The 25,224-nt window shown below is 44.7% G+C and overlaps 1 protein-coding gene across 9 annotated transcripts; it reads left to right on the top strand.

Annotated features, from left to right (window-relative positions):
* Positions 1 to 41: 41 nt before the first annotated feature.
* Positions 42 to 23,831, top strand: ZBTB49 (zinc finger and BTB domain containing 49). 9 transcript variants are annotated; one of them, XM_019928508.3, is made up of 9 exons: positions 61 to 167; positions 3,245 to 3,364; positions 5,675 to 5,845; positions 7,778 to 8,880; positions 11,844 to 11,890; positions 17,949 to 18,022; positions 19,492 to 19,574; positions 19,666 to 19,827; positions 22,764 to 23,831. In XM_019928508.3, the coding sequence occupies exons 2-9, from the start codon at positions 3,291 to 3,293 to the stop codon at positions 23,426 to 23,428; spliced, it is 2,379 nt and encodes a 792-aa protein (XP_019784067.2). In that variant the 5' UTR covers positions 61 to 167; positions 3,245 to 3,290; the 3' UTR covers positions 23,429 to 23,831. The 9 variants fall into 9 exon arrangements, 7 of the variants coding, with proteins under 7 accessions (XP_019784068.2, XP_019784067.2, XP_073661145.1 ...); XM_033856844.2 differs by lacking the exon at positions 61 to 167 and adding an exon at positions 6,132 to 6,160 and having other exon boundaries at positions 3,120 to 3,364; XR_004526645.2 differs by lacking the exons at positions 61 to 167; positions 3,245 to 3,364 and adding exons at positions 3,421 to 5,105; positions 22,448 to 22,645 and having other exon boundaries at positions 22,764 to 22,899.
* Positions 23,832 to 25,224: the final 1,393 nt, after the last annotated feature.

The following is a 25,224-nucleotide window of genomic DNA, read 5'->3' as shown; positions in this document are numbered from 1 at the left end:
TCCTGGCGGAAGTGACGCAACCGGAAGCCGGAGGCGGATCGTGCTGGACGAGGGGGCGTTGTCTGGGTGGTTCGGCTGCCGGCGGAACCCGGCTAGCGGCGCTGAGGGCGGCGGCGGCGGCAAGAGAAGAGAAGGCGGCGGGGCGTGGATCGGCCTCCGAGGGGAAGGTAGGTGCCGGGCCAGGAGGCCGGCCTCTTAAGGGCGTGCGGGTTCGGCGCGGTGGGAGCACCCCGGAACCCACGCTGGGTTCCCGAGGGTCGGGCAGAGCATGGAACCACTGCCGCCCTCGCATCCCCGGGCACCGCGAGGGTCAGTGGAGCTGCCGGGTCAGTCGTGTTAACCCGTGGCCGCGCGGTGCTCTGGCTCAGAGACCAAGACCGGTCCGGGGCCTCGAGCGGGGCCTTCCCCTTCGTGCAGCTCCCTCGGCATGGAAACCCCACCCGCGTCCCCTCCCGGCCTCCTCCGGCTAGTCGCTGTCGGCCGCCCGGGCACCGCCCGCGGGAAGAAGCGGGTCCCTCCCCGCCCCGGCTCGCTGCATCACGCTGTAGTTGATAATAGTGCTTAAGACTACAGAGCTCCTAGCCGCCCCCCCCAGCCTCACTGGCGTAAGACCTCTCCGTGCCTCGGTTCCGCGTCTGTAAAACGGGTGTAATAACGGTTCCTACGTGGTGGGGTTCTTGTAGGATTTCAGGAGTTGGTGAATGTAAAGCACTCAGAGTGCCTACGGCTTAATCGCTTGGCTGCTCTTCGCAGCCCTTAAGACAGGTCGCGCACACAGAGGTGGAGACTAAGTGTGTGTTGCTTCAATGAGTGAATGAAGGTTGAACGGGGTTTGAACAGGGAATTGTGAGAAGCATTAGGCCTAGAGTGGGGCTGTGTGGGTGATAAGGAGGCTTTCTTTCTGGAGGTGAGCAGGGTTGGGAATGGAACAGAGGGTGTATGTGAGGGCTGCTATAACAAAATACCGCAGCCTGGTGGGGACCTTGAACAGTAGACATTTATTTTCTCACAGTTCTGGGAACTAGAAGTCCAAGATCAAGGTGTCAGCAAGATAGTAATCTATATTATCTTGGTATAAATTTGTAGCATTTAGAACAGGAGGATACCTTAGAGATTATCTGACCCAATGGGGGAACCCCTCCACTTTCACAGAGGAAAAAACTGAGGCCCAGAATCTCCATCCATCCTGAAACCATGTATTGAGCACCTACTGTGTCGAAGGCACACTTCTAGGTACCAGAGATACGCTGATCAACAAGACAGAAGATTTTTTTACCTTGTGACAAAGTGAGTTAGCTGAAAATATATAGAGAGCCCCGTGCCTCTTGTATCACAACACAGCGCCTGTGTTGCACGTGTTCATCCTCATGTGTGCTGTGCTGTGCTTTACTTTGGTGCTTATCTCTGGGATCACCTGGATAGTCAGGTATAGGTAGTAGACTGAAGAGGCTACTGACTTATTCCAAGGAAGGCCTTTGAGCTATTGCATGTAACTTGGAGAAGTGGTTAAGCATGTGGACTTTGGAGTCAGATTCCCTGGGTTTAAATCCCAATTCTGTGCCTTATTGATTACCTATTACTTATTAGCTGTGTTTGTCCTCTGTAACTCTGTTCAGGTTATCTATTGCTGTGTGACAAACTATCCCAAAACTTGGTGACTTAAAAACTGTTTTATTTTATCTCACGGTTTTGTGGGTCAGGAATTCAGTCAGGGCCGTGCTGGGTGGTTCTTCAGCTCCACATGTGTGGACTGGGAGTGGTGATCAGCTGGAAGGGCTGGTGTGGAGCATTCATTGTGGCTTTGCTCCCACATCTGGTACCTGGGAAGGAATGGCTGGAAGGCTGGGCTCAGCTGAGCCCTTCTCCTGCCCCATGTGCTCTCTCCAGCTGTGTGTCTGACAGTCCTGCTATTGACTCAGGCCTTCTAGAGCCTGTGTCCAAAACGTGGAAGGTGGAAGCTGTCGGCTTGTAGGGCTTGGGCCCAGAAATGGGCACAGCTTTACACCCTTCCTTTTACCTGTTCTGTTGATTAAGGTAGAGGCTGTTCAGATTCAAGGAGACCTAGATCCCACCTCCCCTTGGGAAGAGGGTCAGAGAAGTTGTGGACCTCTTTTATCCACCAAATGCCTCATTGTTCTCGTCTGTAAAATGAGGCTAATAGTATGTAGTATCTATTTTACAGTTATTCTGAGGATTAAATGAGTTAATATGTGTAAAGAGCTTCAAATACTGCCTGGCATAGAGGAAACATTTGATAAATATTTGTTGTTATTGTTACTAGGTACATGATACATTATTATTCATAGCTGTTATTCATAGGACACATAAGAAATACAAGATGCAAATTCGTTTTCTGGAGTTTTTTATAATCTTATTGGAGAGGCACAGGATTGACATCATGAAGCAATTAGAGAACTATATTAAGTAATATAGAATAGTTACAATTTTTATAGTCAAAGTAAACTGTGGAATGGTTCATAACTTTGCATGTCACTTCTCTATAGCTAGAGAATGTCTAATATAGATTCAGAATATTTTCTGTATTTTAACATTTAAGTCTTTGGAGGAAGGTTCTATGTTGTGTTTTTAATGTCCTTTTTCTCATGGGCATAAGAGCATGGGCTCCATCCAGGGTTTAGGAACCAGGAGGTGAGATGATGGGAGATGAGATGTGGAGATTCTGAGTTGAAGGGTCATACGGTTGGAGATGTTCAGCAGAAAGCTGGACATTTGGAACTGGTGGCTGAAGCTGGAGTTTCAAATTTAGGAATTGTCTGCTCTGAGCAGGTGAAAGCCAAGAATAGATGTGATGGTGATGGGAAAGAGAAGAGGGCCCAGGTGCTGAATCTTAAGGGACATTAACGTGTGGAGGGCTCACAGGGGAAGAAGTGCAGCCTGGAGATGGGACAGATCAGGGACATGGAGAACCGGGAGCCTTCTGGGCAGGAGGAGTTCCACAGTGGGGGTGGGCAGGCTGCACCACCACCTGTTGTGGGAAAGCTTGGGGGGAAGGGACTGAGGGCAGGCCACTGTGGGGAGTCTGTTTCAGCACAGTGAGAAGGGCAGCAGGTTGTAAGGTGAAAAAAGGAGTGGTGAGAAAGTAAAGTAGGGTGTGTAGATTGCTCTTTCAAACGTGTGAGAGGGGGGCCCTGTGATGACTAGATATACCTGGGGGAAAGGTTTGTTGTCCTGTTTTGTTTTGTTTTGCTTTTTTCAACACGGGGCCATCTTGGCGTGTTTACAGGGACTGGTGAACCAGTGGAGGACAGAGTGGAGCACTGAAAGGGGTGATGAAGCAGAGTCCTAGAAGGGGAGGAGAAGGGAAGTCAGCTTTGGAAGGAGAAGGCGCGCTTCATCCTTTGAGGTGAAGGGATTGAGGGGGGTGAGCGGGAAATTTGGAATCACAAAAGGAATTTAAAGGCACTCAGGGTATAGTAAGTCATTCATGGAATCAACCTGAGTGAAGTCAGCGTCACAGTCATTTTTATGGAAGAGGGAGACAGACGTGGTGAGAATGAAGAGAATGGAAAGGATTCAGAAGCACTGTTGTGGGGAATGTAGACGGAGTTGAAAAGAAACAAATAGAAAACGTTACTAACCAGCAGCAGAGATCAGCTAGCGTGCATTTTAGTGGTTGAGTATCTGCTGTGTGCCAGGTGAAGGTGGATAAGATGGTACCTTCAGAACTCACGGCAGAGTTGGAGACACAGGTGATAGGACATAATGACAGGGTATCTTACTGAAGTATTTATGCGGTAAGATCGCACAGATGTGACCCCAAAGTCAGACTTGAGGAAGGAACGGTGGGGAAGGGGAAACGTGGCCGGAAAGACTTCAGGAGCAGGTGACAGCTCAGCCAAACCGTGTTCAGAGCGTGGGCGTTATCTGGAAGGTGGGAGAGTCATTTGTCAATAAAGTATTCCCAGGGCAGGAAGTGTCAGAACCAGAGACTTCTGAGGAGAGAGCAAGGCAGAGGTCTGCAGTCCACCTGCTTCAGAATCACCTGGATGCGCACAGTGCAGATGCCTCGGCCCCAGGACTCTGCATTTTAACTGGCTCTCTAGGTGTTCCTTCTAGATAACATGAGTTGAATACTTAATACATTGCCAGGGGCTATATTAAATGTTCACATGGGTTCTCACAATTATCTCAATAACTGAGATAGGATGAGGAAAGTAGGACACAGAGAAGTCATTTGCCCAGTCGTATAGCTAGTGAGTAGTGGGCTAGGGGTCCAAAACTGGCCAGGAACACAGCTTGTTTGGGGAGCTGCAGGTAGTTTATTTTGGAGGGCACACCTGGGATTAATAGGAAGTAAGCCTAATAATAATAATAATAACAATAATAACAATAATAGAAGTAGAGGCCATGTTAAAAAGATTTTGCCTTCATGGTTTAGTGACTTCTTCAGTAATGCTTATGTATTGAGAATGAAAGCAAAGAAAGCAGGTAATGGCTTTGTAGTTTTTACCACCAAACTGCCATTTTAACTTCCATAGTCTCACCTCAGTCTGACTCCATTTCTCCCCACTTTTCCTCTTCCAAACACCATCTCTTACTAGACTGAGCTCCTCATCATCAGAGCCCGTGTCTTAACTCATGAAGTATCTAGCTCAGACTGTTTGGCTTCATTGTCATGTACTTGTGTGTGTGTTTCCTCCCCTAGAATGTAAGCTTCAGGAGGGTGGGGACCTGGGGTGTTTTGCTTACCGCTGTAGCCCTTGAGCCTGGCACAGAGGAGTCAGTAAGTAGATGATGAGTGATGAAATTTTCTGTATCCATATAATGGCTTCCGTCTCATTCAGAGTCAAAGTCAAGGTTCTTAAAAGGCCCTGCAAGGCTCTACGTGGTCTGGCCCTCTGCTTGTCCTTCCCCTCCCTGCCTCTCCCTTCCCCCTGGTGTCAGGTCCTCCCTCTCCCTTGGCTTCAGCTGCCCACTCAGCTCCGGCTCACACTTCATGATTGCCAGTGTTTCTGTTCCAGGAGCCCCGGCTCATTCCCGTTCCTTCCTCAGGTCTCTGCTAAAGTAGCGCCTTGTCAGAGAGGCTGGAGGGACGAATGGATGGAGGTGCTGCCTTGCGGTACCTCTCTTATTGCCGTCTTATGGTGTGTGTTCATTTATTTTGGCTTGTGTCTTATCTCCCCAAATAGGCTCGTAATTTTCCTCAACTTCTACTTCAGTGCCCCATATACAGCTGCTCAATAAGTATTGATTTCATCTTATCCAGTTGGCCATTTTCCAACCTCATAAGTGTTTATATATGTATATTTTTTCATTGAAGTTATCTAAGTAGAAATGAGAGACGTGCATGTAGTATTAGCATGGTCATATTCTGGATTTGCACTGCCAAATATGGTGACTATTTAAGTATAAATTACATTACATGTTCAGTTCCTCGGTCGTACTCACCACATTCCCAGTGTTCAGCGGCCCTGTGTGGCTCACGGCTGCTGTATTGAGCAGTGCACGTAAAGAACATGTCCATCATTGCTGATGGTTCTGTTGAACAGCGTTGGTCTAGATGCTTCAGAAGCTATGTTTTTTGCTCGTTTTTTTAAACTGTTGTGACAGGGAATCATGACAGTGAAGCACAGGTCAGCCACTGGGTTTGGGTGCCATTTGATTTCTGGTGATGGCGTCAGGAATCACAACTTATCCATGTCCTTTGTCCTAGGTCTCCTGGATGGTGGAGCATGGACCCAGTTGCTACTCACAGCTGCCATCTCCTCCAGCAGCTGCATGAGCAGCGTATTCAAGGCCTGCTTTGTGACTGTATGTTGGTGGTGAAAGGAGTCTGCTTTAAAGCACATAAGAATGTTCTAGCAGCTTTCAGCCAGTACTTTAGGTACATATTTTAGACTTTGTTCTTCCAATTGTACGGAGAGAAAGCTCTTCTAGAATGGAACTATTTTGACTAAATTTTATTTTCTCCTTGGATTTCACTCTCCTTATCTTTTGTAGCACATTGTGGGTTTTTTGCTTTTGTATTGAATATTTAGAGTAACCTGAGAGGGAAAGAGCCTTTTAACTAAAATATATTTGGGGCACTTGAAACTATTTTGGCACTTTGTCTTTGATTTTAATAGTTCCAATTAACGTCCGTCTTCTGTATACATTTCTTATCCTTTCAGGATAAGAAGATTGAGAAATAGAATTTCTGGTAAGAACATTTCTTTGATAAGAAATCAGAGAGCATTCTATACACTATTTTTTTTAAATTAAAACATTTTAGTTTTTGTTTCTCATTTGACTATTCTAAGAAAACAGGTTTGAACTCAGTTTACTTACCCCTGTAATCATTTTTGCCTCAGTGAAAGATTTACTTATAAATAGTAATATCAAGCGATAGTATTTCATTTATTTTTAACATTAGATTATGTATTCTGCATACATTTTCTGATTAACTAGATTTATCTCTCTTTAAGCACTAAAGCTTCTTTTTCAGTACCTTTTTTCCCCTAAAATTCATACTATTTTATTGCTCTAGTAAACAACATATGGAACAGGATTTACTCATTCCTTGATAATCCTGAATCATCAAATTAAATCCCAGCTGTCATACATGCTACAAGTTGTATTATAGTGGATTGGCTCACTGAGGTAGGCAGCACTTTTTGCCCGTGTGCAAAATGGTCCCCTACTTGGTCTTTGCCTGTTCTGTTTTCATAGAACAGTTAGGTTTAGATGTTGTGATACATTGGCTATTTTGAGTTTTCCCCACTCTACTTCTGATATGTACTTTCCTTAAGTACATATTAGAACAGAACTGAAGGCTGTTTGGGGGATGCAGGTGATTGCATTTGATAAAAAGTCTTTAACAAACTTGCAAGACAATTTACCTGACTCGACTTGGTAGTTTTACATGCGACAAATTCATTCACCAGTGAACTTGACTTGTGCCCAGGACAAAGTGCCTGGGCTTTATGGTGCCTTTTGCCCCCGTTAACTTATAGGGCTCTCTCACTGCTGGTTTATGGACCATTGGGTTGCTGAGAAACATCTGACAGCCAGATAAATTACCGCTTAAAAAATGAGTATCTGTCAAGTACCTAGAGTAGTCAGATTCCTAGAGACAGAAAGCAGAATGGTGGTTTCCAGGGGCTGGGGGGATGGGGATAATGGGAGTTATTGTTTCACAGGTATAGAGTTTCTGTTTGGGATGTTGAAAAGGTCCTGGAAATGGTTAGTAGTGATGGTTGTACAACAACGTGAATGTACTTAATGCCACTGAATTTATCGTATGAACCATAGTCAAGTGTTTGACATTATGTGTATTTTGCCACAATTAACAAATTGAAATTTTAAAAAATTAGTGTGTATCTAGGGTTGGTTTATTATAGCTATTTTTATTTTCAGATGTTTTTAAGACAGATACGGAAATATTTTTGTATGTGTTTTATGGTCTGAGATATGTACTTTGTCAGACTAAACACAAAATATTGAAAAATGTGTGTTCTTTAGTTTTCTATACTCTGCAATTAGTATTACATATAGATAATTGCATTTTGAAAAAAAGAACAATGAGTATATTTCAAAATTTTATGGTGAGATTTCCTTGGATGTTTGGATATTCAACACACTAATTCAGTGCGTCCGAGTTGCTTTATTGGATGGCTTGCCAAAACCTTTTAAAGGATTAAAGCATACTTAATTTTAAAATCTTGGCATTTATAGAAGGATGGTAATTTTGAATATTAACATGGATATTATTTATAAAAAAAGCTATCAGAATGTATGAACTGTTAACACTGTAAGCAGATATCCTTTCTTTTATCAGGAGCCTCTTTCAGAATTCTTCAGGTCAGAAGAATGATGTTTTTCACTTGGATATTAAAAATGTAAGCGGCATCGGGCAGATCCTGGACTTCATGTACACATCGCATCTGGATCTTAACCAGGACAATATACAAGTCATGCTGGACACGGCACAGTGTTTGCAAGTTCAGAATGTTCTGAATCTGTGTCACACATTCTTAAAGTCAGCCGGTGTAGACCAGCCACCCGGCCTGCCTTGTCACAGTACATTCTCCCTGCAAAGTGCTTTGACTCCTGACGCTAATTGTGTTATCAGTGAAAACTACGCCCCTCATTTGCTGCAGGAGTGCTCAGCAGGTGTTCAGCAGGGTAGAGTTGTGGATGAATCACATTCTCATGCCCCACCCTCAGTTGGTCTTCATACTTCCACAGCTGAAACCTCAAAACAAGCCCCTGATACGTTAGATGGCAGCTGCACAGAACTGCCTTTCAAACAGCCAAACTATTACTACAAGCTCAGAAACTTGTACAGTAAGCAGTACTATAAACAAGCCACCTGTCCCAGTCATGAGAGAATAATCAAGCAGCCTTTCACTTTCAGCACGTCCTCAGACCTTCATGCCGCAGAACACCAGCCCTGTGCTGTTGGTCACGCCGAGTGTGTCCTGGAGTCCTCCGAGCACTTGCCTTCCAACTTCCTGGCCCAGCCTTTGAGTGAACCTACCCCAGACCCTGAGCCAGACCACACAAGCCAACAACCTACCAGACAGATGAGGCTCAAGAAGGCCATTCACCTTAAGAAGCTAAATTTCCTAAAGTCACAGAAATCTGCAGAGCAGACATCTGAACCCAAATCAGATGACAGGTTAACCAAGAGGATAGAATCTGCCAGTGACCATAGTGTAGAGAAAGTTAACAGCCAAAGTGCTGAAGAAAAAGAAAGTGAAGAACTCATCAGTTCTGAGAATTTTAATTGCATGAATGAGATGGAGAGGCCCGAAGACACTGCGGCCCTGGAAGACCAATCCCAGACACTTCAGTCACAGAGACAGTATGCGTGTGAATTGTGTGGAAAACCTTTTAAACATCCCAGCAATTTGGAGCTTCACAAACGGTCTCATACAGGTACACTGATTCGGTCCCCGCAGGCAGAAGGAAAGGAAATAATGCAGACGATCAGACACCACTGCCTGCTCCTGTTTTTGTAAGAAGTTTTGCTATTGCTTGATGACGTCATTGATATTTACCCCAAAAAATCAAAGAGTGTTAGCTATTTTTTATTTTATACTTTTGGTGATGCCTTTTAAAGAATAATCTTCATTTCTGTAAATGCTTTCATAGAACCAGTTTAAAAGAATGGTACACGTTTCATTTTAACTTTAATTGCGGTTGTATATGGGAAACTTTCCATCTCTACAGTATGGCAGATTATTTTGATGCACTCAGATTTTCAAATTAATTCTAAAACAGATAAGCAATATTTAGTTCTCTCTTTAGAATTAGATTGTTTATTTTTTAAAAGCCTAAGGTAGGTTAATTCAGACTGAAGTAATTTAGTTTGAGTAATCCTGAAAGCTTTGGAAGGTAATTTGAATATCAGGTTTAAAAAATTGTGATTTGGGAGGCAGGAGGCAAACTTTTTAATAAGGATCAGCTTTAACCATTTGATATTTTCAAGTGAAAATCCTTCCATCTGAACATTGAATTTTCAAAGTTTTGTTACCTTAATTCATACCTTAGTTCATGTAATTCATACCTCCCCTTTCCAAAATGTTTATTTTTTCCAAAAGCTTTAAAAGAAAGTGTTATACAGTATGTGTACATTATGTAATATAATACATATATATTACTTTCCTTCCTGCATTTAAGCATGATGACTCTAGTACACATTACAAATTAATGGCAATTATCTTAGAGGCATGAGAAGGAATATGTTATAGGATGCTTCTAAAGTAACTGCTTTTCAAGGTACTTGTGTAATTGTGACCATTGATGTGATGTCCTGTTACCACTTTTGATTCCCTGTTTGCTTAGGTGTTTACTACCTCATTGCACTGTTGAGACTGAATTAATATTTATGAAAGCCCTTTATAAATTTTGGTGTATTTGAATATAAGATGCTATCATTATTATTACTCCATATGAAGACAGTATCATTGACTCAGTTTTGCCCTGTAAAAACTTAATTTAGGTCATTCTGTAATTTTCTGGAGCCTAATGATCACTATAATTTTTATTTGAGAAACTTACCTATTTAGCTTTAAAGGAAACAAGAATTGTTTATTCTGCAAGAACATCTTTGGTTAATAGTAGTCATACCGTTATATGGCACAGCTGCTTCCTGGGACATAAATATATTGAGAAGGGCAGCAGTTCTCAAAGTATGATCTGGGGAACCCTTTCAGGGGGTCATTGAGGCCAAAACTATTTGTATCATAATGTAGGATGCTCCTTGCCTTTTCCTTCTCCTTCTCCCACAAGTGTACAGTGGAGTCGGCTAAAGGCTGCAGGATCTGTGATGAGGTCTTCACTCTGGAGGCCAGTGAAAAATGTCTAGTCGTGTGTTTCAAAAATCACTCAGTTTTGATTTCTAATATGGACTGTACTGCCAAATATGGCCCATATGAACAAAAGCTCTTAGGGTCCTCAGTTGTTAAGAGCGTAAAGAGGTCCTGAGAACAAAAAGTTTGAGAACCACTGGAGTAGGGTTGTTAACCCTGGTCACTTGAGAGTCTTAGGAACTAGTGATCTCTTTTTTCAGACTCTCATATCTCATAGGGCGGACTTTAACGTAACATCTATTATCCCCATAACTTCAGACATAAATGTAGTCCAAAATACAGCATCCATATGATTATAATGACAGTTGACCCTCGAACAACGCAGGGCTGAGGGGCACTGACCCTCTGAGCAGTTGAAAATCCTAGTCTAACTTATAGTTGGTCCTCCATGTACTGGTTCCGCCACATCTGCAGACTCAGCCAACTTCCATCATGTAGTACTGTAATATTTACTACTGAAAAAAATCCATGTATGAATGGTCATGTGCAGTTAAAACCCTGTTGTCCAAGGGTCAACTGTACTTGGGGTCAGAAGCTCCCCCCTTATCCTTGAGGAAGCCATTAAATAGTTTTTAGGAAAAGATCAAAATAAAAGTACCTTAGCAGAAGCCCATAAAGCTGGCACACCCCAGCAATACAGTAGGAAGGGAAACATTTGTGTTATTTTTTTAAAAGGCTCTTAATGAAAGCACTTGATTTGAGGGGAGTGGGAAAAATAGAAGGTTCTTGGTCTTAACAGTCTCTGTTTATTAGGGTTCTAGAGGTGTTAAAGGCAGTACCTGAAGTATGTTTTTAAACAGATCATTTTCTAGAGACTGTCTTCAGAATTGCTGTGGTTTCTTTGTAGTAGAGTCCATTCTCTCCATCTGTTCTGTACCAAAGTGTAATTATTCAGAGTTGCTGAAGTCAGGGGGCCAAGCAGTCAGCAGGGGAACATGTCTCATCATGGAATCTTCTTTTCCCCTGTCAGCAGCTTGCAACCAAGGCTGAAAGGCAGTGGGGAGGGGATTTTTCCCATCACACTTTCAGGAGATCCCGCTCTGCTTTGGGCTGTCCCAGGTTCATACCTCATGTGGTGTGAATGAGTCACCCTGGTTCTGTTAGGAATCGGTGGTCATTGCAGGAGTCAGGCTGAGGACGGGTGACCAGGTTCATGTTGTTCAGCCAGAAAACTCACATTTGATTTTCACCTGAAGGAAAAGTATGTGTCCAAAGCCTAAATATGGTTTAAATGCAGATAAATACGTTTGATTTCAACACAGGTGTAAATTTGGAGAACAATTTGATTTTTTAGAGAAAAGTAAATATAGATTTCACTTTTATCATCTCTGCCTGTCATCTAAGGGTGCGAGAGATGATGAGGATGAGGACAGAGGCTCCCGTTTTCATAGTCTGATGATAAAGTATGTAATGCTGTGGTTTGGAAGGTGGGACAAAAGAGACAGCTTAAACATTTTACACAGAAAACTATCCTGCAGATGTTACCCATGGTTTTACAAGTTGTTGTTTTGTTTTGTTTTGTTTTAGGTGAGAAACCTTTTGAATGTAACATTTGTGGGAAACATTTCTCTCAGGTGGGAATTCTTTTATTTATTGTTAATAATTGGAAACCTGAAACCCAGTGTTTATTTTTATTACAGATAAGACATACTTTTGGACTTGGGAGAGAAGCCTCTGATGATATCTGTAACTTAAAAGACTTCAGACTAAAGAAAAAAATAATTTTCAAGAAAAGAAATTTCTAGTTCATTGGGCGGAAAATACCATTTTTTATAAGTGTGTGAACTCTCACAATACCTTTTTCCCCCATTAAGGATGGGTCCATTTCTAGCATATTTCTTTTCTTCCACAAGTAATGTAAACCGTATTGAGCACCACTTGGGGGCTGCACGTTGTGCTGGGCTGGACCCAAGACAAATGTCCTTATTCTTACTGAGACACTAGGTGTTAGGGTGTTGGAGAAAAGACCAAACACATTTCATTCCCTGCTTTCACTACCATTACACATGTATTCTCTCACTCAGCCGGCATGTGTTGTGTCCTCCTGTGGGCTCTGTACTGATCTGGGCACTAGACATAGAGAAACCTAGAGATTGAATGTTCTAAAGAAAATTTTGAACATGATAGAATGGCTGTGGGATCTGCTTTTCCTTCTGAAATGGAAGGTAACTCTTCCCTTGCCACGTGCCGGGCATTGGCATTCCAGAAGCTTCTCGCAGGGTCCCAGTGCACAGTCCTGCAGAGGAAGCAGTCACCCCACAACTGTTTTTTACACACGCATGCTAATCCTAGAGTAACAGCATGTGCAAATGCTGTCTTACTGGGGAAGGACCTTGGGGCTGGGCCTCAACGGAGGACTCGAGCCCTCTATTGTGGAGAGAGCGGGGCAGCGTGGCCCCGTGGAGCACGGCAACAGCAGGAGTGCGGCCCCTGCTTTTGTCACATCCCCACGGAGCCGGCTCTTCCAGTTTACCCTTCATCAGTCTCCCACACACCCAGACCTGCCATCTAATTACTTCTCCCTCTTCCTACTGGCTGCAAGCAGTGATTCACCTCATCCTAACGTGTTCCTGTGTTATTACTAGTCCAGGCAGGGTCCGTGTACCCACCAAGTGTTCAGTGAGCTTCTGCTGAACTGAGTGGAGGGGTCGTTGCTCCACCTGCCTCTCTCGTTGAGGCCTGTGCTTCTTCCTACCAGCCTCACCTGGGAGTCAGAGCTTGGCCTCTAGAGCCAGACAGTCTGGATTTGGATCCAGCCTCTGGTTTACTGCTCTGACCTTGGACAAGCTAGCTAACCATTTGGCACTCAGCTTTCTTATCTATAGAGCAAGGGTGTGAGACCCTTGACCCCCATGGTGTGTGAGGAGTCAGTGAGTTCATAAGATGATTAGCATCTCACCTGGCTCATGGTGAGTCCTCAGGACACGTCACTAGTCCCTCTCCTGTTGCCATTGCCTCCCTTCTCTCTCTGTCCTCTCTGCTCTTGTAGACCAGTCTTCCTAAGGTGCACTTTCTCCACCCCACATCCCAGCATTTTAACCTTTCTAGTTTTGGTGTAGTGGGAAAGTGTAAAACCTGGATTAATGACCGTTAATAGTTAGCAATCTCTACTCTGGGCCTCATTTTTCTAATTCTTAAAAATAGGGATAATACCACCTCATGGGACTATTAGAATTAAATGAAAAAATGGACATGAAAGTCCTTTATACGTTTACGTTGTGATAACAATTTAGGTTCTGTCCTTTTCTTGCTTGGAACCCTTCCTTGACTCTTCAGTGCTAACCAAATAAAGTGTACCCAGACATTCAAGCATCGCGTCTGCCTTCGGCCTTCTCTCCTGGCGTTAATGCCGGGCTCACCCTCAGAGATTCTGACTCTGTTGGTTGGGGCTGGGGCTTGAGTGTTGGTACTTTTTAATACAGTGGTTTGGATGGCAGCCCTGTCCACTGCTTCAGACCTTGTCCTACACTTTCCCTCTCGAGTCCCACGAAGGGCGGCCCTGTCTGATAAACGTTACAGAAATCCTCCTCTTCTGTGTTGGTGTCTGTATGTTTACCAGATTTTTATGACTGTAGAGTTATGTATAATTATAGTTTACAGATGTATATCGCTGTTTTATTTCATAATGAAGTAACGAAAGTTTTGTGAATAAGCTCTGCCATGTGCTAGGGCACAAAGACAAGTAAAGGCTTCAAGGAGCTTTGCGTTTAGAGGAAGAAACTGTTGTATAAACTGATAAAGCACAATGAAACGCTGCAAGTGCCGTGACACTTGTATAGGCAACGGTATGAAGAGGAGAGTAGTCATTTCTACCTGAAAGCTGGCGGGGGCGGGGTGGGCACTGAAGACGGAGTCATTGATCAGCCTAGAGTCTCTGGCATTCCAGGTGGAGAGAGCAGTGGTGGCGTTTACACACGAATACTCAGTAACCTGTCCTTCATTTCTCATACGAACTGGAATACGTGTGGTTACAATGGACTGGAAATATTTTCCTTTCTGGAAGATTTAGAAAACAGACCTACCAATAAGAATTAATCTTTTATGCTGTGTAGTATTTCGCAGTGTTAGTCTTTTTTTAAAAAAAAAAAGGTCAGCCACAACCTTAATTATGAGTCAGCAAGCAGTTTGAGACCTCAGCTTTAAAACACTGTGATAAGCCTGGATTGTGACAACAAACTATGCACGTATTAATATAATTCTGGACACTGTACGGGCCTGGATCTCAGCAAGTAAGGGTCACGCAGTACTTTAGAGTATGAATGAGGCTCCATTTGGAGCCACGTGTCTCCCGTGTGGAGGAGAACCTGAGCCATTTGGTGCATCCAGGGGAGAAAACTAAGATAGTGACAGGTCTGGAGTGCCTGTCACATGAGAAACAGGAAAAGGGAAGCAGTGTATTTAGCTGTCTTTGGGGAGAGGAATGGAGTTGCTTTGTCTCTCCAAGGAGGCAGAATAGAAACACTGAGCAGCTGCTGCAGAAGGACAGGTTCTAAGAGGCTCGGTGCCCTCCCAGCAGCTCCTGTGTTGTGTCCAGGGCATGACTGACGGGATACAGCATCCCGTAGGAGGCTGCTTAGACACATTCCAGGGCAGTGATGTGGCCCGATGCCAGGGGTGGCAAAGTTTCATCCCATCCATGGTGAAAATGCAAAAAATAAGAATATTTTAATGATCTTTTCTTAAATTTTTAAATTTTCAGCTCTGAGGTGATATTTCCCACATTTTCAGTGTTAAATGTCCTTTTATCAATATAATGATCATTGTTCTTTAGGTGATATCTCAGTGTTAATCTCCATATTTTTTTTTGTTTTGTTTCAAAGTCTTAAAACTTCTGAACTAGATTGCTTTTAAGATCTGAGTTCTCTTTCTCTAAAGTTTTACGGTTCTCTATTTTTTTATATAAACAATCAGCAGCCACTAGAAGAGTACTCTGCCAGAGAATCTCTGCCTGGTTTGATCATGTTTAAATACTGAGTTTCAGGTACCTATTAGAAGGAGTTTATTTTTTAAACTGCTCAACAAATCAGGTGTTAACTTCTTTTCTACAACAGAGTTTTTCACTTCAAAATTCTGACAACTCCATCCTAATTTAAAATGGTACCACTTAGAAAGGGTGGAACTTCCTTTTGTGCAGATATTTTTCAGCCCAACAGCAGCACAAGCTTTTGAGTCCACAGACGAAGCTGAATTAGAATATTCCATCCCAGCTATGGGGGCTGAGGCTGCTTCCCTCCCAGAGCCTCTGTTTACTTCCTGTAATGTGTGAATTATACTTTATGAGGACATTGTGACGACTCACTGAAACACTATTTGCAACTGCTTAGCAAAGTGTTCCATTCATAGTAAACTCTTCATAACTGAGGGCTACTAGTATTAGCACTTACTGGAGTTTTCATGGATCCAACTATAGATGATTTCTAAGTTGTGTAATAAAGCGTAGCAAAGTTTACCAAAAATAAAGACTCTTGACTAAAGGGCAAATAATCTGGGCCCCACTGTGCTATGTAATTCGGTATAAATTATCTGAATGCATTATTGGATGTTTTTGCCTGAATCTTTCCATTATTTAATCTACTTTTATACCATTTATCAGACTAATTTGTGCTCCTTTATTTGGGGGAATGATAATTACTTTCATTAGACATGTCCAGTATTAAATAGCTAAGGAAACATCTTAAAGTTTGTTTTACTGTTGTGTACTATAATATTAAGTGGAAGATCATTCAGTTTGAAAACAAGTAATTGTTTACTTTGAAAACCAAAGTAATTGTTTACTTGTTTACTTTGAAAATAAGTAATTGTTACGCTTTATTTAAAAAAGAAAGATGCAGCATTGCTAAGAATCAAATCAGAATGCATTTCAATCATAATACATAGTTTACAAAATAACTTGAAACAAGAGGGATCTAATTTAACTGTTGAGCAGATGGTGCTATTCAAATTGTTATTTAAATGAAAAGCTTTTCTGAAATTTGGAAATGACTGATTTAAAGCCCTCAGTGGTGCATTATCTCCACTCCAGTGAACTGGTTCCTGTATGGCAAAGTGACTGCTTGTCATACTGAATTCAGCACAAGCTAGTTTATTCACAGAAACTTGCACGCCCTCATGTAAGACAAGAGTTTAAACTCAGACAAACTAATATTAATTTCTGGCCTACCATGTAACTAGAGCAACTAATTTATTTATCTGAATCTCAGTTTTACACCTAGAAAACAGAGATAATAATACCAATTTCTAAGAGTAATTTAGTTATACTGTACTTGTAAAGGCCTGAGTAGACCAAATATCTATTGCTGTTGACATTTGCTGTTTTATTACTGTTATTAATAGTCATTCAGTTAAAAGCTGGGTATTTCCCAGTGTTTTGCCAGATTCTTTCTCTTTGGTTATCTAAAATAAACAAGTTTTTTCCTAAGCTATATTTATCATATTCTGAAATGTAGTCTCTAACTTAGTGTTTCCCAGAGTCTGATAGACATAAAGAATCTTCTGTGTTATATAACATAAAATCTACAGGCAACATTCTTTATACCTGTCCACGGGTTCAGAACCACCTTCAAACCTCCTATAACCATGAACTATCTTTGCATTTTGTTTAAAATATACATAGCAAATTTGTAAATTTACATAGCCAAGTTTGTGAGTTGGGTATTACTGTTCATTCTCTTTTTTTGGCTAATTTTGTGCATAAGGCCTGCAACATTATTACCCTTAGATATAGTCATCCTGCTCAGTGTTTTTTGGTAACAGAACACTATAAAAAAATTAAGTTGGGAAATGACAGATTGAGAGTATTATATTATAACAATGGAAGATTGTGTTTCCAAATCCTAATTTGAAACATTTGCCAGTAGCTTTTGTAATATCTGAGGCATTTGCAGGTTTAATTTCACTGTACTTTAGGCAATTTAATATTGATTTCCTGTTGATTAGTACATGGAAATCTATTTTGTGATCTCCATTTAAATCAGTTATTCTTCGTAAAGCCCTGCTAGTTTCAGAGATTAGAAACGTAAAAGGCCTGCAGCTGAAGGACTACTGTGAATCTCCTGATTTGCTTTTTTGCACGAAGGTGAAAATGACCAACCTGTCAGGCAGAACAACTGTACTGCCAAGAAGAAATACTTTTTGGAAATGTCTTACTTTCTTTATAAACAAAAGCTGTTTTTCAGGAAGAAACAATGAATACTGAAATAACCAAGTACAAGTGCTACCTTTTTTTCAAATGATGTTGCGTATAGGTGGTCCAGGTTTTAAAAAAAAAATGAAATAAAATACATCAAGAGCTGTTTACAACACAAGCTTAGCGACCCCTAAAGCAGCCTCCACAGTGTGTCGGGCCCATTTTAGAGGGGTGCGACACCGTGGACGGACCAGGGGCTGGCGTGGAGCAGAGCTGAGAGGCTCCCCTGTTCAGCTCACTGCTGGGCGGGGCTGCTCCTGACTCAGAACCAGGCCGGACCTTGATCTCCTTGCATGTGGCTGCGTCTGTCTGAGTCGTGCATCCGGAGTCTTCATTTGGAAGTTGGACTGGAACCTGGCTAAATCTGCCAGTTTTCCTTTTGAATTTATGTGCTCTTAAAATTTTTTTTTCACTATTGGCATGTTTTTTCTTTTCCTTTTTTACAGGCGGGTAATTTGCAGACTCACTTACGTCGGCATTCTGGGGAGAAACCATACATCTGCGAGATCTGCGGGAAGAGGTCAGTGCTGGGCTCGTTCATTCGCACGTCAGGAGCAGTCTTGGCATCTCTGAGCCACGTAGGGGCTCACTGTCACTCAGGAACACAGTAAAGCCAAACCCTCTGGCTTTTCTTGTGACACACGTGAGAATAGCAAAAAGAAATGGAAATGTTAATAAAGGAAAGAGAATCTAGGACACAAGTCTTAGGAAATGGGATTTTACATGAAACAAAATTATGCTAAAATTTCCATTCATTCCAAAAATGTCTGTTAAAATAGATGACTGGCCCCCACGGAGGTGACTGTCTGGTAGGGGTAATGAGACTCGCAGCCTGAATGCCTGGAATCAGGAGAGGAGGTGGTAGGAGGCACCCCAGCTGCGCACCCAGACCTGTGAAGGGCCGAGAGTTCAGCCACAGGAAGGCCTGGCAAGCCTGAGGGCTGGGGAGGCCTTGGACTTGGAAAGTGAGGCTTGACTTGGTGACAGTCTCCCTCTGGAGGTGGAGAGCAGTATGAGGAGATGGTCCCTCCTCTAGGCACACCGGCCTGCAGCGTGGACTCCCCGCCCTCACTGGGGGTGTTTGTCGGGAGTCCACATACTCTATGATCTATTGGTTGGTCATTCTAGGACAGCAGGCAACAACCAGGACTATACCAGTCACACAGTGTTTTCTTCATTCGTTTAACCAGTCATTCATTCAGCATTTATTAGTCACCTACTGTGTGCTAAATGCTGTGTTGGGAACATACAGATTCTCGGCCCCTGATAAGTTCGTACTCAGGAGTTGGGGGCGGGGTGGGATGGGCATAGGACAGCTATAGTCACAGTCCTCTGCTAGGATGGGACAGCACTCTTGATTCGGTTCCAGGAAGACAGTTACCTTTGCAGATGGTAGAAAACAAAGAAGTGAAAGCTACCTAGCCTGACATGTCTCCCTTTCTGCCATAGCTGCCCAGGTTTAGTGCCCAGGTCACATGTACTGCCTGTTTGAGGCGCCTCTTAGCATAAGCCCCCTGCTGCTTTGCTTGGGGTCCCTGTTTTGCAGGATGTTTTAAATGTGAGCCTTCTGAGCTCCATGCATTTAAAATCATGTCTCTATGCAACACCTTCCCCCGAATGCAACCTCTTATCCTGCTATCGAGTGTGGTGGGAAGGAAAGAGCATAGAGCTTCACACTGGGGGTTGGGTTGGAGTTACTCCCCAAGCCAACTTAGTGATCACCTCTGAAGAAGAAAGGTTAGTGAAAGTAGGTAAGAAAAAATGTTTTAGAAACAAAACACTTGGATCATTTTCTATTTTCCTTTAAAAAGAGAATAAAAGTAAACTTTTTTGTTTTTTTTTAAATCTCTGAAATGAAATCAGGCCACTCCTCATCACATTCCGAAGTAATAGAGGGAGCAGCTCATCTCCTCCCTCAGCGACTTGCAATTAGAAAGATTTGCAGTGACGTAGAAAGGCTCTTAATTGAATTTCCAAATTGCATTACAGGTTTGCAGCCTCTGGTGATGTCCAGCGTCACATCATTATTCACTCAGGAGAAAAACCACACTTATGTGACATCTGTGGTCGAGGTATAGCTGAGGGTTTCCCTTTTCTTCCTTGAAAATTTCTGATTAAAATGTTCTCAGCCCTTCAATTTAACCCCTGTTGTGGTCTCTCTAGGGTTCAGTAACTTCAGTAATTTGAAGGAGCACAAAAAGACACACACGGCTGATAAAGTCTTCACCTGTGATGAGTGTGGAAAGTCTTTTAACATGCAGAGGAAGTTGGTAAAGCACAGAGTTCGGCACACGGGTGAGCGGCCTTACAGCTGCTCTGCCTGTGGTAAGTTCCTGCCCACCGCAGACCCGCGGTCACCTGGTCATCCGTGTGGGGAGGGCACCGGGGTCTGTGCCCACTCCGTCCTGGGCTGTTAGGGGTCTCAGATAAGTCGTCCCTTTTTTCATGGGTAAAATGGAAGTGATGCTGTTTCTTAACCACCTTGGTCCTCTGATTCGTCTGCATTTGTGTAGCAGGCATTTACTGAGTGTCTTCAAGGTATCAGGAACCGTCCTGGGTGCTCCAGTTACACAGATGACTGATACTGAGTCCCAGGTGCCCTGTGCTCCTGGTCTGGGCCCGTGGAGGGTTGGCAGTTGGAAAAGCGGGGGAGAGCGTGGGGTGCAGCAGCAGGGGCTAGAGTATGGTGGCCTGCTGGGGCCTCGGGGGCACACGGTAGGCTCAAGAGGGAGGGCTTCTTGAGATCATATTGTGTATCATGAAGCAAAGGTCGTTTCTACGGCATTTGACGCCTCAGAAAAGCCATCAGGAAGGAAAGGGAAGGCTGGCAGCTCTCAGTTTCCAGGCACATCACTGCACAGATGAGGAAACTGGGATTGCAAGTTAGGTCACCTGGTACCTGTGATAACAGAGTGTTGGAACCTCTGAAGAACTGGGAGGGCCTGTATGCATGTGTGGTGCAGCTGTGCACATGTGCACACGTGTGCCCCTGACAATGTGGATTGAATCGCAGGCAAATGAGTGAATAACCATTTTTACGATTACCTGTTTAGAACAAATAGGAAAAATGCTCAGAGTCAGGCTGTGGGGAGCCTGGAATTGGGGCATCCTCGGAGTGGCTTGTTCTAGTTGTGGTTGGTATCTAAATTAGGGCAGGACACGTGGGATGTAACCAAAGGGAGGCAGCTTTGTTTGTATCTCCCACTTACACTGTGTACAGATCTCCTGGACACCAATGTCGGCAGCTCCATTACTATTAAAGGGTAAAATTGCATCACTTTAAATCACAAATGCAGTCTCAAATCACTAGTTTAAAATGTCAGTTCTAAATTATTATTACAACTGTGAACTTGATTTCAGGTTCACTCTTCTCTTCCTTCCCCAGCCAGGCCTGCTGCTGGCTAAGACCCTGTAGAGAAAGCAGTGCAGCAGGACCCTCTCTTCCCGCCACTTCGTTTCCACCCCTCCAGCCACTCACTGACCATGGTTTCTGACCCTAACAAGGTCAGCTTTCAGGGAAAGGGGGAGGGAGAAAGGGAGCAGGAGTGGTCTTTCATGACAGGTTCAAAGCTTTATAACACCTTTATTGAGATAAATCCCGTACTGTAAAATCTAGCCATTTAAAGTGAACGGTTCAGCGGTTTGGGTGTATTCAGTGTTGTGCTTCCCTCACCACCATGTAATCTTAGAACCTTTTCCTCACCCTAAAAAAGAAACCCCACACCCATTAGCAGTCACTCCCCATCCCCTCCCCCCAACCCGAGGTAACCCTTAATCTACTCTCGGTCCCTATAGATTTGCCTGTTGCAGACATTTCATATAAATGGAATCATGTAATACGTGGTCTTTTGTAACTGACTTCATTTCACTTAGCAAATGTGCTCTGAGCATTCATGTACAAGTTTATGTGTGGATGTATGTTTTCATTTTCTTGGATTCAAAAGACAGTTTCCGTTTTAAGGTGGCTTCCCATTCTGAGCTTTGCTGAGTTTAAAGCTTGGTCCTCTCTCTGCCTCTTCCTTCCCTCCCTCCCCCGTCCCTGTCCCTGTCCCTGTCTCTCCAGCATTTCATGCTTCTTCTAAAGACAGCCTTCCCTTCCACTCTGTCCTCCTTCCCCAGCACTCAGCTGTACTTTTCCGAGATGGAAAGGTGCATTTTCTTTCAGCGGGACTTCCTTTAGCGCTTGGTTTTGTAAAAGCAGTTTCCTCCGAGAAGACTTTCTCTGTTGGCACCCCGACGCCTCTCTAGGCAGTCCTCTTAGGCCCCAGGCTGGCTCATTTCCCATCTGGGGACATACTCACATTCCGTGCTCTGGGGGATTGCAGGCCCACACCTGGAGGCAAGCGCTGCCCCACCGTGACCTCCTGATGGACACACATCGAGCCTGGCTGCCCTGTCTTGACTTGAGGGCAGAGGGGAGACCCCTCCCATATCCCCTGCCTCGCTGGGAACTCTACTGTGGCTGAAGTTTATACACGTTAAGGACCCTGAAAATAGTTAACACCTTTTGCCTACTAATTCCACTACTGAGAATTTATCTTAAGGAAACAATGAAAAGAAAGATGTTAGTCGAACCTCAGGTATAGTAGCAAACAGCTGGAAGCAGCCCAGATAGCCCACTGTTGCTTGACCAGGGCTGGATAGCTGAGAATTCAAATATAATGACATAGGAATAAGTGAAAAGTTCTAAAATATGTATCCATGTAAATTGTGTAGTTTGTTTCAGACCTTGGTAAATGTGTTATGACTTCTATAAGGTTATTTATTGGTTTTTCTCTTCCGATCTTCTAACCTACTCTCATGACGGGACTAGATCCCTTACCTCTAGCTTATACCCAGAGAAAGGAAATAGGACCTGGAGAAGGATGCGTAAAATTATGTTAAAAGCTGAATACATAAGTACCTTCAGAAAAGATGCTTCTAAACTGTAGATTGGCTGTGTTAGATTTGTGAAAATCTGAACAAAACTGATGCGGTTTCCCAGTGTGGGCGTTTGGGGCAGGCGCCCAGGCCCACCCAGCGAGCACTCCTGTGCAGGGAGACGGGGCTCCAGAGCCCTCGCACGAGACGCCCAGACCAAGGCTGCAGGTTGGAGGGGCTACAGCCGGAGAAGAGTGGAAGAGTCTGGAATCAGAGCGAGCAGGTGACAGCAGGGCTCAGCTGAGTTCACATGAAAGCAGAGTCCTTTGGGGTTTAGCAGGGGTGGAGGGGACTCCTTCCAGAATGTTCTCCTCTGAAAAGATCCCTTTTTCTTCTTCCAGGAAAATGTTTCGGAGGATCCGGCGACCTCCGCAGGCACGTCCGCACTCACACAGGGGAGAAGCCGTACACGTGTGACATCTGCAACAAGTGCTTCACCCGCTCTGCCGTGCTGCGGCGGCACAAGAAGATGCACTGCAGGGCTGATGACCAGGGGCAGGACGCTCTGGAGGAGCTCACGCAGGCCATCGAGACCTCGGACCTGGAGAAATCTCAGAGCTCGGATTCTTTTTCTCAGGACGTGTCCTTGACTTTGATGCCCGTGTCTGTTAAAATCCCCGTCCACCCAGTGGAAGAAGACTCAGTGGCAGAATTTGACAGCCACTGTAAGTTCCGGTCCCTGGTTCAGTCTCACGGAGCAAGTGAGCAGGAGAAGCTCAGCTTGGGTCCCCTCAAGCTCGCCAAGCCTCATGTGCCGCAGGCGCAGCACCAGGCCTACAGCTACTCGGGCGTGGAGGCCTCGGCTGGCACGGAGCCGCTGCAAGCCGACGGTATGGCCGCGATCCGCTCGTCCCTGGCTGCCCTGGACCATCACTGCGCCGACCCCCTGGGCAGCCGCGCGTCCGCCCCTGCGTACAGGAACTCGGAGGGACAGTTCTTCTCCAGCATGACCCTCTGGGGGCTGGCGATGAAGACGCTGCAGAATGAAAGCGAGCTGGACCAGTGAGGTCCTCTGTCAGCAGCTCAGCATCAGAGGCGGCTTTAGCCCGAGAGGCTAGACTCTGTCCCTCCTGACAGGGGATGGTCGTCGGAAGTGCCTTGAGCTCAGCGTGTGGGAAGAAAGGCCTCCTGGCACATCGTGGAAGTGGACGAGGGACTGAACAAGCCTTGCGCCCCAGAAGGCTTGAGAGACCATCTCCCAGACGTGGTGTGAACTGCGTGTAACTACTGTACATTTTGGTTGTGGTAAAGGAAAATATATGGGTATAATAATACAGATATTATTTTTGCATTTTTACATGATTGAAATTTGTAGCATTTTGTATTTTTATTTACAAAAAGATTTTATTTGTATAGGAAACTCATACTATAATTTAATTTGAATAAATAAAAGTTGCCTTTCTGTATAATACTGTGTTTCCACAAATATTTTTATTAACCCAGAGACCATAGTGGTATGAAAAGAGACATCAACGAGGGCTCACCCTGCAGGGATAAGTGCCAGGTTCAGTTCTTGTGCCATCTTGGACAGTGGGCTTTGGGAGCCCTCAGAACGGAGCCTGAGTCCTGGCTGCCACTTCCTGGTCAGGTCATGGGCAAGCTCCTCAACCTCCTAGAACCTTCTCTGGGTTTGCTTTTCTGCAGCGTGAGATGAATAACTTTCAGCATTCTTAACAAGGCTCAAATGATCTCCTCGTCCACTTGAAAATACCTGCCCAGTGTCTGGTTGCTGACAGAGCTTCTAAACATGTCCAGTCTCTCAGCCGCCCAGCAGACCTGCCGGCCTCTGCGGGACAGTGAGTCGCGTCTGTAGCGCTGTCGCGGGAAGGTCAAAGTGAGAGCAAGTGCACTGAAAGTGCGGTTACCTGTGTGGGCTGCGGAAGTCACTGGCCTGTAGAACTGCTTGCACAAAGGACTAGGATGCTTGAGGGTGCCGTCGTCATCAGCTCTGGTCCGGAAATAAAATATGACAAACGAGAGAGGCACGGGTAGGTGAGGATTTTCATGGAAAACCCGTGGTTGCAGAATAGGACTTCAGCTCTGAAGTCAGATTCAGGTTCAGCTCCTGACGTTCCCAACTGTTAAGGGCGCTGCGGTCCCACAAGGCTGCCCTGAAGATGGAAGAGCCTGAGGTCGCGGGGGGCTGCAGCCTGCACGAGGACATGCGGCTGGTAAAGCTGAGACCCACGGTCTCCTTGGGGCCGCACCTGGCTCTGAACTTGATGCCTGGCAGTCGCACATGGATGGTCATCGCCCTCTGCCTTCCCGCTTGTCCCCTTTCTCATCCCCGCCATCTCTTTCCAGCTCCTCCCTCTAGTACTCCAGCCCCAGCAGCCCTGCATCCCCACCAGGACCTGAAGCCCATTGGTCAGCTCATCTTCTCACTGCCCCTCACCCCTCATGTCCCTGTCTACCTCTTTCCCAGGCTGCACCCCATGGGCCAACATGCTGTGATCCGCCCTCCGGCCTCTTTATCAAGTTTCCCTGGTAAAGCCTTGCCCTCTCCTCCTGCACGTGGGGAGCTGAGCCAGGCTGGTGAGAAGCAGCCATCCTCTGGTTTCTACCACAAATTCCTGGTGAGCCCAGGGTCCGTGTGGCCTCCTTCCTCACTGATCGAGGCCCTGTGCCGTCCTGGACACCTCCTTCTCAGCCTTCGCAGTGTTCTCCATCCTCCCGCCCATGAGCTTGCTTCCTGTTTCTCTGGGGACTTAGAAGCAAATAGGAAGGCCTCCTCAACCTCCCCCCACACCTACCAATCGCTGTGCCTGGAGATTGTACCCTCACCTAACTGCTGCCTCCCCC

Source organism: Tursiops truncatus, chromosome 5 (assembly GCF_011762595.2).
Source record: "Tursiops truncatus isolate mTurTru1 chromosome 5, mTurTru1.mat.Y, whole genome shotgun sequence".
NCBI lineage: Eukaryota > Metazoa > Chordata > Mammalia > Artiodactyla > Delphinidae > Tursiops > Tursiops truncatus.
Note: the sequence above shows the minus strand (reverse complement) of the source record. Positions and strands in the feature narration are given on the sequence as shown.

Coding starts and splice junctions, on each gene's coding strand:
- ZBTB49 (XM_019928506.3), top strand. CDS start 4,753: ATGATGAGTGATGAAATTTTCTGTATCCATATAATGGCTTCCGTCTCA. Junction 5,106..5,674: donor TCTCTTATTGCCGTCTTATG/GTGTGTGTTCAT, acceptor CCTTTGTCCTAG/GTCTCCTGGATGGTGGAGCA. Junction 8,881..11,843: donor TCACAAACGGTCTCATACAG/GTACACTGATTC, acceptor GTTTTGTTTTAG/GTGAGAAACCTTTTGAATGT.